Source organism: Thermobia domestica, chromosome 11 (genome assembly GCF_964235325.1).
Source record: "Thermobia domestica chromosome 11, izTheDome1.hap1.1, whole genome shotgun sequence".
Lineage (NCBI taxonomy): Eukaryota > Metazoa > Arthropoda > Insecta > Zygentoma > Lepismatidae > Thermobia > Thermobia domestica.
The window spans coordinates 260,803,894-260,816,166 of NC_137464.1; the positions used below are offsets into that span (position 1 = coordinate 260,803,894).

The 12,273-nt window shown below is 38.2% G+C and overlaps 1 protein-coding gene across 3 annotated transcripts in view; it reads left to right on the forward strand.

Moving 5' to 3' along the window:
• Window positions 1–12,273, forward strand: part of LOC145664998 (uncharacterized) — a 93,188-nt gene that overhangs the window by 48,964 nt on the left and 31,951 nt on the right. For all 3 annotated transcript variants that reach the window (XM_081732182.1, XM_081732183.1, XM_081732184.1), the window contains exons 11-13: window positions 1,714–1,818; window positions 4,335–4,442; window positions 7,128–7,493. In XM_081732182.1, coding sequence (XP_081588308.1) covers window positions 1,714–1,818; window positions 4,335–4,442; window positions 7,128–7,493 — 579 coding nt within the window. The remainder of the gene's footprint in view (window positions 1–1,713; window positions 1,819–4,334; window positions 4,443–7,127; window positions 7,494–12,273) is intronic.

The window sequence follows — 12,273 nt, forward strand, 5'->3', positions numbered from 1 at the left end:
ATTTGAATTGTAATTTGTGTTATTTCTAAGATAACGACTGTTACAATCAGTAACCAGAAAAGGAAACATCCAGTGGTGCTGTTCAGCCGGTTCTCTAGAACCGGTTGTTAAAATATTTCGAATTCGCAGAACCGTTTGTTATACCCAGACATAACAGTAAATTTTACCCAGTTATACCCAGGAACACTAAATTTTAGTTTAACTATCTTTGTTTTTAGAAGTTCTTACAGTTACAGTGTTAAACATATGATTTCTCATAACACGGTATAAGCGTTTATTTCTTAATCTCAAATGCTCAGACAACAAAAATGAGAACTGGGATCACATGAGCGTAGTGGCCCCGCGTAGCGTAATCGCTAACGCTCTCGCCTTCGGTGCGAGCGGTCCCGGGTTCGATTCCCAGTGGGGCTGCTCGGGCTTTTTCAGGCCAGCCACCCTGAATGAGGTTTTCCTGGGTTTTCCTCATTCACACCAGGCAAATGCCGTGGTGGTACCTAACTTAGAGGTCCCAGGCCGCTTCCTTCCTTCCCCAATCCTTTCTTTCTTCCCTTTCCCCGGATTGTGTGCTCGCCGAGGGACGTCATCCTTCAAAAACGTGAAGGGCTATAGATAGATAGATTGATAGATAGATATATAGATATAGATATATAAGTGGTTGTTAAAAAAAACTGGAATAACACCACTAGAAACATCATTGTGTCTATCAAATCACAGTAAAGATTGAATTCAGCTTACACCATACTGTATGATCGGATGTCATTATAATCCTGGAAATTAGTCTGTTTGAATGGTAGACCGCTCTTTTAAATTCCGAAATAATGATTAAACAAAATGAGTGGCTGCAAAACATCTGTAAAGCAGAGACCAGATCCAACTCACAGCTCACCTCGTCTTACATTGTCTCTGGAACCGACCACAAAGAAATCCAACACTCGCTTTTTATACTCATTATACTTATGTGTCTGTTTTGTTCATTATTATGTTGGGATCTTCCTTCAGGAAATGTTAATTAAATTTTAAAAACATTAAAGTCTTTAATTACTGTTCATTATCTAAAGTGACTTACGTCTTTTTCATATTTTCACAAACAATGAATTCTCATAATAAACAAGTAGTTCTAGAATCACAAGAATCTAGCAGTTTATTCTTTCGTCCACACTTGAAGATCAGTTTTCAGAACGAAACATTAGTAAAAATTTTAAAAGAAAAATAATAAAAATAAATTTAAAGAAAACGTTACACGATAAAAATAATCCCTTGCAGTCATACGAATGATAAGGTGTAGAAGAGGTGTACTGTTCATGATTAGAAAGAGGCGGGGCAATTTCGATTCCCTGTGTGGAAACATTGAAATTTGAGCGCATTCCGGTGGTTTGGATTGCACCCTAAACTGAAGGTCCACGTTTGGGAAGGGACGCTAAACTTGAATGAACAAACACAGAAACAAGCGGGATCAAGGAACTGATTGAGACTATGAGATAAAGTTTAGCTTCCCTTGCAACAGCGAGGCTATGAGAGACATGGGCCTAGAGCATAACGTGGGATCCGAACCATATGAACTCCCGCCGGGAATTAAACCCGGGTCTCTTACGCCAATGGCGCGTGTGCTAACCACTTAGCCACGAGGAAGCTCTATTAAGGAACCAATAATATGTTAATACGTCTAAACTACGTTTTCTAAATGAAGCCTTAAAAATTGTTTGTGTGTTTCAGATAACACTTCGGAAGATATAGTAGAAGTTTATTTTGATGATGATGTCCCACTTGATTCCCCTAACAATGAGGAGGCCTCAAACCAAGAAGAAATGAGAACCATTGGTAAGTTTAAATGATCTCGCATAAAACCAAAAGAATGATCAAATGACCTATATACAGGGTGTTTCAAAACAACACCGACAACGTTGGGGAGGTGATTCCTGACACCAAGATAAGGAAAAAGTATAGACCAACCTGAGTGTACAAATGCTTCCTTTCGGAGTTAATAGGCTGCCGAAAACATGAAAAACTGAACTTTAAAGGTCCATAGCTTCAATACTGTGGGACCTACCCTAGTCGGGTCAAGACTTTACTTAAGAACTAGTATGTGCCCTATCCAAATACCATGTTTCAGAATCCTGCGGTACTTCTGCAACAGTTTTTACAGAGGTAGCTGGTGAGTACTTCAAATTATATGCCCTTAGCCAAGCTCCCTTTATAAAAATTGTTGCGTGAGTACTTTAGGATTCTGAAACATATTTTTGGATAGGGCACATATTAGTTCCTAAGGAAAGCCTTAACCCGATTATGGTAGGTCCCATAGTTTTGGAGCTATGCACCTTTAAAGTTCATTTTTTCATGTTTTGGGGAGCGTATAAATCCGAAAGGAAGCATTTGTGCACCCAGATTGGTCTATACTTTTTGTCTTATCATGGTGTAAGGAATCACCTCCCAAACGTTGTCGGTGGTGTTTTGAAACACCCTGTATATCTACTCTAGATGGTTTTTCAACCAAAAATAAATCAGTTTAAAAGTATATTACTTTGAGCTACAACAAGTAGAGATAATTATGAAATGAAATGAAGTTTTTAGTTTGACGTACCGTCATTTTCTCCTATAGACAAAAAAGAGCGTACATTTCACTATATAAACAGAGATTTTTTTCTTACCCGTTTGTTATTGAAGTGTATTGTTTTTCCCCACCAATGTGTTTGAAACAGTTGATTAGAATCTTCTTTCATGGCAAACGGGACGAAGGTTAGGTTTAGAATAATGATTTTTTTAAAAAAAAATAGTTATCTCAGAAATTTAAGGCAATTAATAATATTTGTAAAGAACTATATCTCCATTTATAGTGGAGGGTTATTCCACTTGAAGTGGGGAAAAAATTAAGTTGAAGCTTACAATGTTGCCAAATCTTTGTTGATACGTAAAGGGTTTTAAGACCTAAATGGGTTAAAATAAGTTATCATCCCAGACCTGTTAGAAAAATAAAGAGCTGCTGAAGGGTACAGAAACGTGAGTCCTCCCTCCTGAACCTAGTTGTGAAGGAGTAAAATTTGGGGTATGTTAAATAGAATGCAATACAACCATTTTTCAGTCCTATTTTTCTCAAAAGTACTATTTTGGATTTAACGCGTTTTCCACAGGATCTACAGATTTAAGAAGGCCATAACCATTACTAAGAAGAAGTCTTCAAGAAGGAATAGTGATAGGGAGGAGAGGAGAATTATTTTTTCTTTCGAAAATTACTTGTCAATACTCAATATAATCAGTAACGCTTTCTTTTGTAAGTTAAAAACACTCTCTGCAAAGAAAGAAAGAAAAAATGTGCAAGGGGTGATCAAAAAGTAAGGTTACAAAGCCTGCATTGAAACATGTATATATTATTTCATACAACGAATACAGTCAACAGGTAGTACATACATTAGGTTATTTTTGGACATAATGTCCATATCGATTGATGCATTTGTCGCATCGTGGGATGAGCTTAAAGAGTCCCTCCTTGTCAAAATCCTGTCCTTGCGTATTCAGCCATGTTGTCACGAAGTGTTTCACCTCCTCGTCTAAAGCGAAGCGACGACCTCCTAGGTACTCCTTTAAGTGCAAAAATAGGTGAAAGTCCTGAATCAGTTCTTCCACGCAAGCTGTGTTCAAATCTGTTGATGCCGTGCTGGATCGGCCACTGCACTTCTCGCCGGTGACGTTTTCTCTACCAGCCGTAAACTTTGGACACCATTCTGCGATATGCTGACGAGACATTACAGTATCTCCGTAAACCTCTACCAGCTGCTGGTGAATTTCAGCCACAGCTACGTGTTCCGCCCACAGAAATCGAATATCTAAAGGGATTTCCCTCGCGAGACCAATTTTCCAGACGAGTGGCCATTTGTGTTTACCTGCAACTAGCGCCATAGGTAGCAGGTAGCTGAAGCTCTGTACAGTTGCCAACTCCATGTATTAAAATTACCACCCACTCCTCATATCTCTATAACAGACGAAACTTCAGAAACATCGGCCTTGTAACCTTAGTTTCTGGTCCTTCCTCGTAGTTCAGGTTGAAATGAAACTAATTAAGGTGAAAGAATAATAAATTGGGACCAATAGTGTTATTTAAAGAATAACAACACAGTGACGTTACTAATGGAAATAATAGTTAGGCGGAAGTGTAAACCTTCCCGTTAATACATCTCAATATGTCCAGGAATTCTTTACATTATCTTAGTTTTTGTGCTTAAAATACAGAGGGGGTATTTATTGATTGAATATACAGTACTCAAGATGTTGGCTTTAATTTATTAAACAGTAAATAAAATCTGAGATAACCGAAGAGAAGCTTGATTTCTTTCTTGTTTCAGATGAGCTTGCAAACAATTTTATAGAAGTCGTTTACGATGAAGCAGGTGCATCTAGTTCCGTGAATAACGATGAGGTTTTCTCCGATGATCAAGAAATGGAAAACATAGGTAAGTTCTAAACAATCAGTACTCTTTTAATTTATGTAACTCGCAACCAAAATGTGTTTGTCCACCAATGCCGTAATTTGGATGTCGTATCTCATGATTCTGTCCTTCTGCGAGTTCCACGGGTAAGTGTCTTATTTTCGGCGGCAGGAATCGTGATTTGGAAGAATGACTAGAAAATGAGTGAAGAAAAAGGTATTATCAAAATCAAGGTTTTGCGCCGCTACACGTTATACAGGGTGTCTCAAAATCCCCCTGACATAGGGTAACTCTGTTATTATCAGAGTTACAACAAAATATAAAAGGGGAAACCGTCTCCAAATATGATATTTTCAATCTAAAGTGAAGGAATTTTTTAAATCGGACGAACCGTTTGGGCTGTACCCTCTTTATGTACCCAATGTTTAATGAAAATGCAACGTTGTAATCTACCTGGACCCACAACATAAGTAAATAAAATTACTGTTTGAAATAAGGGCTGGTCATTAACACGTTAGCTCAACTGGTTGGGTTGAGCGGAAAACGAATGAGAGGGTGTTAAAAATGGTGAGGGAGAAAAGGACACTTCTAGATATTATTAAGAAGAGAAAGAGAAACTGGTTGGGACATTGGCTAAGAAGGAACTGTATCATGAGTGACATGCTAGAGGGTATGGTGGCAGGAAAGAGAGGGAAAGGGCGAAGGAGACTACAATTAATGGACGATATCAAAACAGAAAAATCGTGCGTGAAGACGAAGAGGTTAGCGGAAGACAGTGGAGCATGGAAGCTTCTCAGTTGCAGCAAAAGACCTGTCAATAATGGCAGAATACCTGTGAGGATGATGATGATGCTAATGCTGCTGATGGTGCTGCTAATAATAATAATAATATGAATATGAATATGAATATGAATATGAATATGCTGCGATATAAAAGGATTTGACGACCGTTCGATGTTTATAAATCCATCACTTACGAAACTATATTTGCAGGCAATAGTACTCTAAATATGTTACAATGTGTCGATATAAAAACATTTAAACAACTGAAGTCTTGAAATATCATTTCTAAATCAATATAGAAGTGGTAATTTTTATATCATACAAAATAGTGTATGCGTCTATCATCACAGAAATAGACCGAATAGTTTATTTGAAGGTCTATTTTCAATAATAATAATAATAATAATAATAATAATAATAATAATAATAATAATAATAATAATAATAATAATAATAATAATAATAATAATGACAACAATGTTAGAAAAGGTATTTTAGTCCTTGGTAATTAGTAGGCAAAATCCAGGCGAATCCTAACGTAAGTCAAGTAGGCGCGCATCTTAAGAGTTCAACGGTAAAAACATGTGAAAAGAGTAAAGAATAAGAGGTAATTCGAAGTAATTGCATAGCTTCACGTCACAGAACTTAACACTTCAGAACTTCCTCCAAAATCAAATGGAAAATACTTAACTAACTACAAATCTTACTTTACCGAGTGCCAGCAATCCAATGGTGTTTACAGTCACTTGCCAGGGTGATAACTTGTATAGAGGTCAGACCAAAAGGAATGTTCGTATCAGAATAGCTGAACATATTGGAGCTCCAAGGATTCTTAATCCTCAACGATTATCTTAATTGTCATTACACCTTAGGGAAAATAAACATAATGGGCCTTATGCAGAGTCGTTCTGACGCGTGATTAGTGCCATACTAAAGAGTTCAACTAACATGTTTCATGCAGTAGTCAGGCCTTTAGTATGACGCTAATCTAACGTGAAATCGACTCTGCATAAGGCGGAATGTTGCTGATGTGTGCCTACTAGAGAAAGCAAACACTATGACTGAACGCAAAATTAATGAGTCTTTGTTACATTCACATATTGAACGCTACACTTAATCTTGACAAAGGTTGAAATTAACCCATAACATTACAGTGATCAACAAACTTTTATTCCTGTGGTTTGTGGCTTGAAGTTGTGCAGTTACTTCGAATTACCTTTTATTTCTTTACTTTTGCACACGTTTTTACCGTTTAAGTTTTAAACTTTTAACTTTTTTAAGACTTAGTGGGGCTGATAATGAAGGCTACGATGATCAAGAACTTTCCTTAGTTAAAAAAAAAAAAAAAAAAAGCGATGAGTATGAACCATTTTCCTTTGTTTACTATTGTGACTATTATCATTGCTGGTAATCTGCTCTTCTGTTATCATACCTAATTTACAATGTTAGGTTTCTGCCCGCGTCCTAAAGTTCATTCAACGAACCTTCTGATCCTGATGTAAACATTGCAGAATTGTATTACTCCGCCAGTCATCGGATGATTGGCTATCGGTCAGCGCTTCTTTCGAGAAGCACGTGCTTATACCCTGTCGATGTTTTACTTATGCCCCGCATGTGGCCATATTGTTAACTGTGATTCGCGCTAAAGTTGAGTCAAAACCACTTTCAATGCATGCGTATTCTCTTTTATTGCATTAATTCAATTTAGTTCTTAGATAAAGTGTTGTTTCTGTGATCTAATTCTAAGGAATTCTGGTAATGAGCCTTATAAGCAAGGACTATTTTCTTCTGACGCATGGGTGTTCTAAGGCTATCTAACCAATAAAATCAAACAATCACCACGTGTATTTGTTTACATGAGGTACTGAACGTTCCTTGAATAAACTTTAGATATCTCGGTAATTGCATTTTTCATTTTGGTTGCAGATGCTGGAAGTTCTGATGAGTCATCGGCCATAACTAAGAAAGCTTTTTGGCAACGAACAATTACCAATGGTAGAGATTCCACACAAGTGTTAATAGACATTATGAAGCAGGAGGAGTTCCAGGAGTTATGGAATGGTAACACGGAAAGCAACTTATGGAAACAAGTAGCAGAGGAGATGGCCAGAAGAGGTGCTGCTATTCCTCGTTCAACGATAGCGGAAGCTGCTGTTAAGTGTAAGCGCAGGTGGAACTTTGTTCAAAAGAAATATGTAAAATATCATCTGAATGCGAAGAACGGAGGAGGATGGATAAAGCCATCGAAATATTTCCATGACGTGGATGAAGTAATGGGCTCAAAACTTGAAGGTAAATTACCAAATATTACAGTGTTTTGTATTGCAACTCGAGATAGGAAATTTTACATCATTGTAGTCAGGGCCGGATTAAGGGGGAGCTTAGGGGGGGAGGAAAATTTACATCATTATAGTTAGGGCCGGATTAAGGGGAAGCTTAGGGGGAGGGGAAATTTACATCATTATAGTCAGGGCCGGATTAAGGGGGAGATTGGGGGGGGGAATTTACATTATCATAGTCAGGGCCGGAATAAGGGGAAGCTTAGGGGGGAGGAAAATTTACATCATTATAGTTAGGGCCGGATTAAGGGGAAGCTTAGGGGGAGGGGAAATTTACATCATCATAGTCAGGGCCGGATTAAGGGGGAGATTGGGGGGGAATTTACATTATCATAGTCAGGGCCGGATTAAGGGGGAGCTTAGGGGGGAGGAAAATTTACATCATTATAGTTAGGGCCGGATTAAGGGGAAGCTTAGGGGGAGGGGAAATTTACATCATTATAGTCAGGGCCGGATTAAGGGGGAGATTGGGGGGGGGGAATTTACATTATCATAGTCAGGGCCGGAATAAGGGGAAGCTTAGAGGGGAGGAAAATTTACATCATTATAGTCAGGGCCGGAATAAGGGGAAGCTTGGGGGGAGGAAAATTTACATCATCATAGTCAGGGCCGGAATAAGGGGAAGCTTGGGGGGGAGGAAAATTTACATCATCATAGTCAGGGCCGGAATAAGGGGAAGCTTAGGGGGAGGAAAATTTACATCATTATAGTCAGGGCCGGATTAAGGGAAGCTTAGGGGGGAGGAAAATTTACATCATTATAGTCAGGGCCGGAATAAGGGGAAGCTTAGGGGGGGAGGAAAATTTACATCATCATAGTCAGGGCCGGATTAAGAGGGAGATTGGGGGAGGAATTTACATTATCATAGTCAGGGCCGGATTAAGGGGGAGCTTAAGGGGGAGGAAAATTTACATCATTATAGTTAGGGCCGGATTAAGGGGAAGCTTAGGGGGAGGGGAAATTTACATCATTATAGTCAGGGCCGGATTAAGGGGGAGATTGGGGGGGGATTTACATTATCATAGTCAGGGCCGGAATAAGGGGAAGCTTAGAGGGGAGGAAAATTTACATCATTATAGTCAGGGCCGGAATAAGGGGAAGCTTGGGGGGAGGAAAATTTACATCATCATAGTCAGGGCCGGAATAAGGGGAAGCTTGGGGGGGGAGGAAAATTTACATCATCATAGTCAGGGCCGGAATAAGGGGAAGCTTAGGGGGAGGAAAATTTACATCATTATAGTCAGGGCCGGATTAAGGGAAGCTTAGGGGGGAGGAAAATTTACATCATTATAGTCAGGGCCGGAATAAGGGGAAGCTTAGGGGGGGAGGAAAATTTACATCATTATAGTCAGGGCCGGAATAAGGGGAAGCTTAGGGGGGGAGGAAAATTTACATCATTATAGTCAGGCCCGGATTAAGGGGAAGCTTAGGGGGGGAATTTACATCATTATAGTCAGGGCCGGATTAAGGGGAAGCTTAGGGGGGGAATTTACATCATTATATTCAGGGCCGGGATAAGGGGAAGCTGGGGGGGGGGGCTATATCCCCGGGCCTCCAGGTGGTCAGGGACCTTCAATCTGATCAAAATCTCAACTGGCTATCTAACAAGAATCATAAAGATACAATCATCATCAGAAAATAAAATATGACCAAAAATAGGAAAGCTATTCCTATATAACTTTCCTATTATACTTTCACAGAAATGCATTAGGTGAAGTCAGCACGGCCCACATATTTTTTTATTTTTTTTTTATTTTTTTAGCCTCGGGCCTCCACATGGGTTAATCCAGCCCTGATTATAGTTTAGTCATTAAAAAAAAGGAGTTGTTCAAACGTTTAGTTCATTTCTTATGCTCAGTTCGCGAACGAAATGTTCTTTAGAGTAGAGAGAATTGCAACATTAACAAAAGCATAAAACTAGAAATAGAATACCCAATCAACTTTCAAATCTCTCAAATAAAAATAGGGAACTGTTTGGGTACATGATTTTGTGCTTTAATCTTGCACTTATATGTGAGGATAGTAGAAGGGTTTTCCTGTAGAGGTACAATAGACGTTGAGGACAAGAAGATTCGTTGTTAAAAAGCGAATTGAGTTTTCTGCTCTGTTTCGATGGTCGCATATTTCTTTGTTAATTGCTGTAACCTTGGTTTGGTGGTAGGACGAGTGTGATCATTCGTTTCAAATTCAACTAGACTTGAATGAAACTGTGGTCTAGCTCCAAAAAGAACCGTTCAATTGCTTACATATTTTTGGGTGCTGCATTATATTACGCAAGAAAGAGTGGCGAGGGAATATTTTTCTTTTACATGTAGAGATTCAGTTTTTGGACGTAAATATGCTACGTTTATATAGGATTTGAGATAAAAAGCAGTCTGTATATTTTCAAAAGAAATACTTGACTCGTAATAAGTATCTTTACTACCATGAACATCATGTAATTATATTGTCCTTTGTACTATAGATCAGTGCTATTCAACATTTTTTTTCTCGCATACCCGTAGACACAGTTCACCATCAAATTGTGTACCCCTGAAGCTGTTTAAAAGAAATTTAATTGAAATTAACTAATTAAACTTAATATACATTCTCTGTTCATTTTTAAAAAGGGGACCAATAGGGACCCAACAAAAGCACAATCAGTGTGCCAATCAAAAGACTATTTACAGGAGGATAAAGTGAACATACGAAAAATTAACATAAATGTTATCCAATTACTTGGAAATATTAGACGCTCGTGACGTCATCTCGAAAATCGTTCACTGGAAAGAAAAAAAAAACCAACTATGATCATTCAATAAGTATTGGAAATATGCTTATTTTAGGATTGCGTACACCCAGAAACATCTTCGCGTACCCCCGGTTGAATAACACTGCTATAGATGACATGTAGTCTTTCATTAAAATCCAGTTATTTGGTTAATACGTTTCTTTCTTTTTTAAAAATTATAGTTCTGATGTACTAAAAAATCGGTCTTTAGAGCGTAGTGAATTATTAAGTAGTGCCTTAAGTTAATTAATACTTTAAATATTCAGATTCCTTAATACTCGGCTTCTTTAATGAGTTTGCTTGGGAAGTGCAAAGATATGGTTCTAATTTCACCTAATACGTGTATGAAACAAATCTCAACCCGTTATAATAATAATAATAATAATCTTCCTTGCAAGTAATCTGGGTGATTTTTTTCTTGAAGCGACTAGTCTTAAGGGAACATCATTTTTGTGAACTTTTTGTAAAACTTATGCTATACGAAGTGAAGAAACAACTGTATGTGTTAGCAAAATGGTTTAACATAACACTTTACGAGATTGACAAGAAACATTCGGATAAAACAGAAAGGAGGTGGGCGGATAAGGGCCATTTTTCGCCCATCAGACAACGGAAAAATGAAGTGTCCGATTCCGACAAGTTTGCAATGTATTTGTATACTAGAAGATCTGTTGCATATGTAAAAATAATAGATACGTGATAAAGAAAATAGTAAGTCATAGAAATGAGAGCCCAAAAAGAGTTCGTTTCAGCGTTTTGCGACATTTTGGTAATGTTTGCTGTCTTTGATGGAGGCTTATAGGAAGAAGGAGTCGATGAACCAAAATAAATCTGACTCGTCATAATATAACGCTGTGTAACTTTTGATATGAGTACTAACTGATTTTGGTTCAGTGTGTCCTTCTACCTATTAGAGATCAAAATGTATTGCGCGAGAGTATAGAGCGATGAATACCGTTTATACGCTGTAATGTACGAGTTCAACTGGAGACTCCAGCTCTGATGTTAGTTACCGATTGTGACTAAAAATACATGCTCAGCATGTCAATAAAATATATAAAAAATGTATTGTTTGCGCGGATATGTGTGTAGGGCAGCAAAAATAGAGACAGCACGTTATGGAGTATTGAGAAGGCGTTTCATTTCTGAAAGTATGATATGAGTAAAAGTGCGAGCAGGAAAACCAGTCGCAGAATGGCATAACATTCTGTAATAGATATACATATCGAAGAATCATACATACCACGCGTCAATGAAGTACCGATGGGAAGTCATTGATACGTTATATTGCAATACTGAGGGAAAGATTAAAAACAACGACCAACAATAGCCGATCCTCCGATCCTTATCCTGATGTATCCGATCCTTACACTCACGAGCACTTAAGTGACAAAGGTATGTACTCTCTGTACATACATCATGACGATGCTTCTGTTCTCCGAGTTCACTGGTACTGTCAATGTAAAGTAGGCGCACGGGTCGTCGGATGTTGTGGGCATGTTGCTTCCGTACTATGGTTTCTGGCTTACTGGCGCCACAATTCCACCGCAGTTAAGAAACCAAGTCTAGAATATACTCATACACTACAAGATGCCGCAGCTGCACGATGGTCCAGTGGCGATTCGGATGACGACAGCAAGGACGATGCCTAATCTGCAAACTAGCTACAAGTGTCTCTAGCTATCTGATTATTATCTATGCCTGATTATTTCCGATGTAATATATTGATCTCATATGATCTCATAGTCGTAGTAGACTTCATTCTTCTTATTCTTGCCGTTAGTGTTCTATTTACTATTGCTTTCTCGGATTCCAACTCATGACATTAGTGTTTACGTTCCTTCATTAACACACGGCTTACGTCTTTGTTTATTTATTTATTTATTTATTTTACCTCTCACTTACAGCGCTTTCCGTCAAAATATATTTGATTTCTTATTTTTATGAGGTATACTATTGGAAA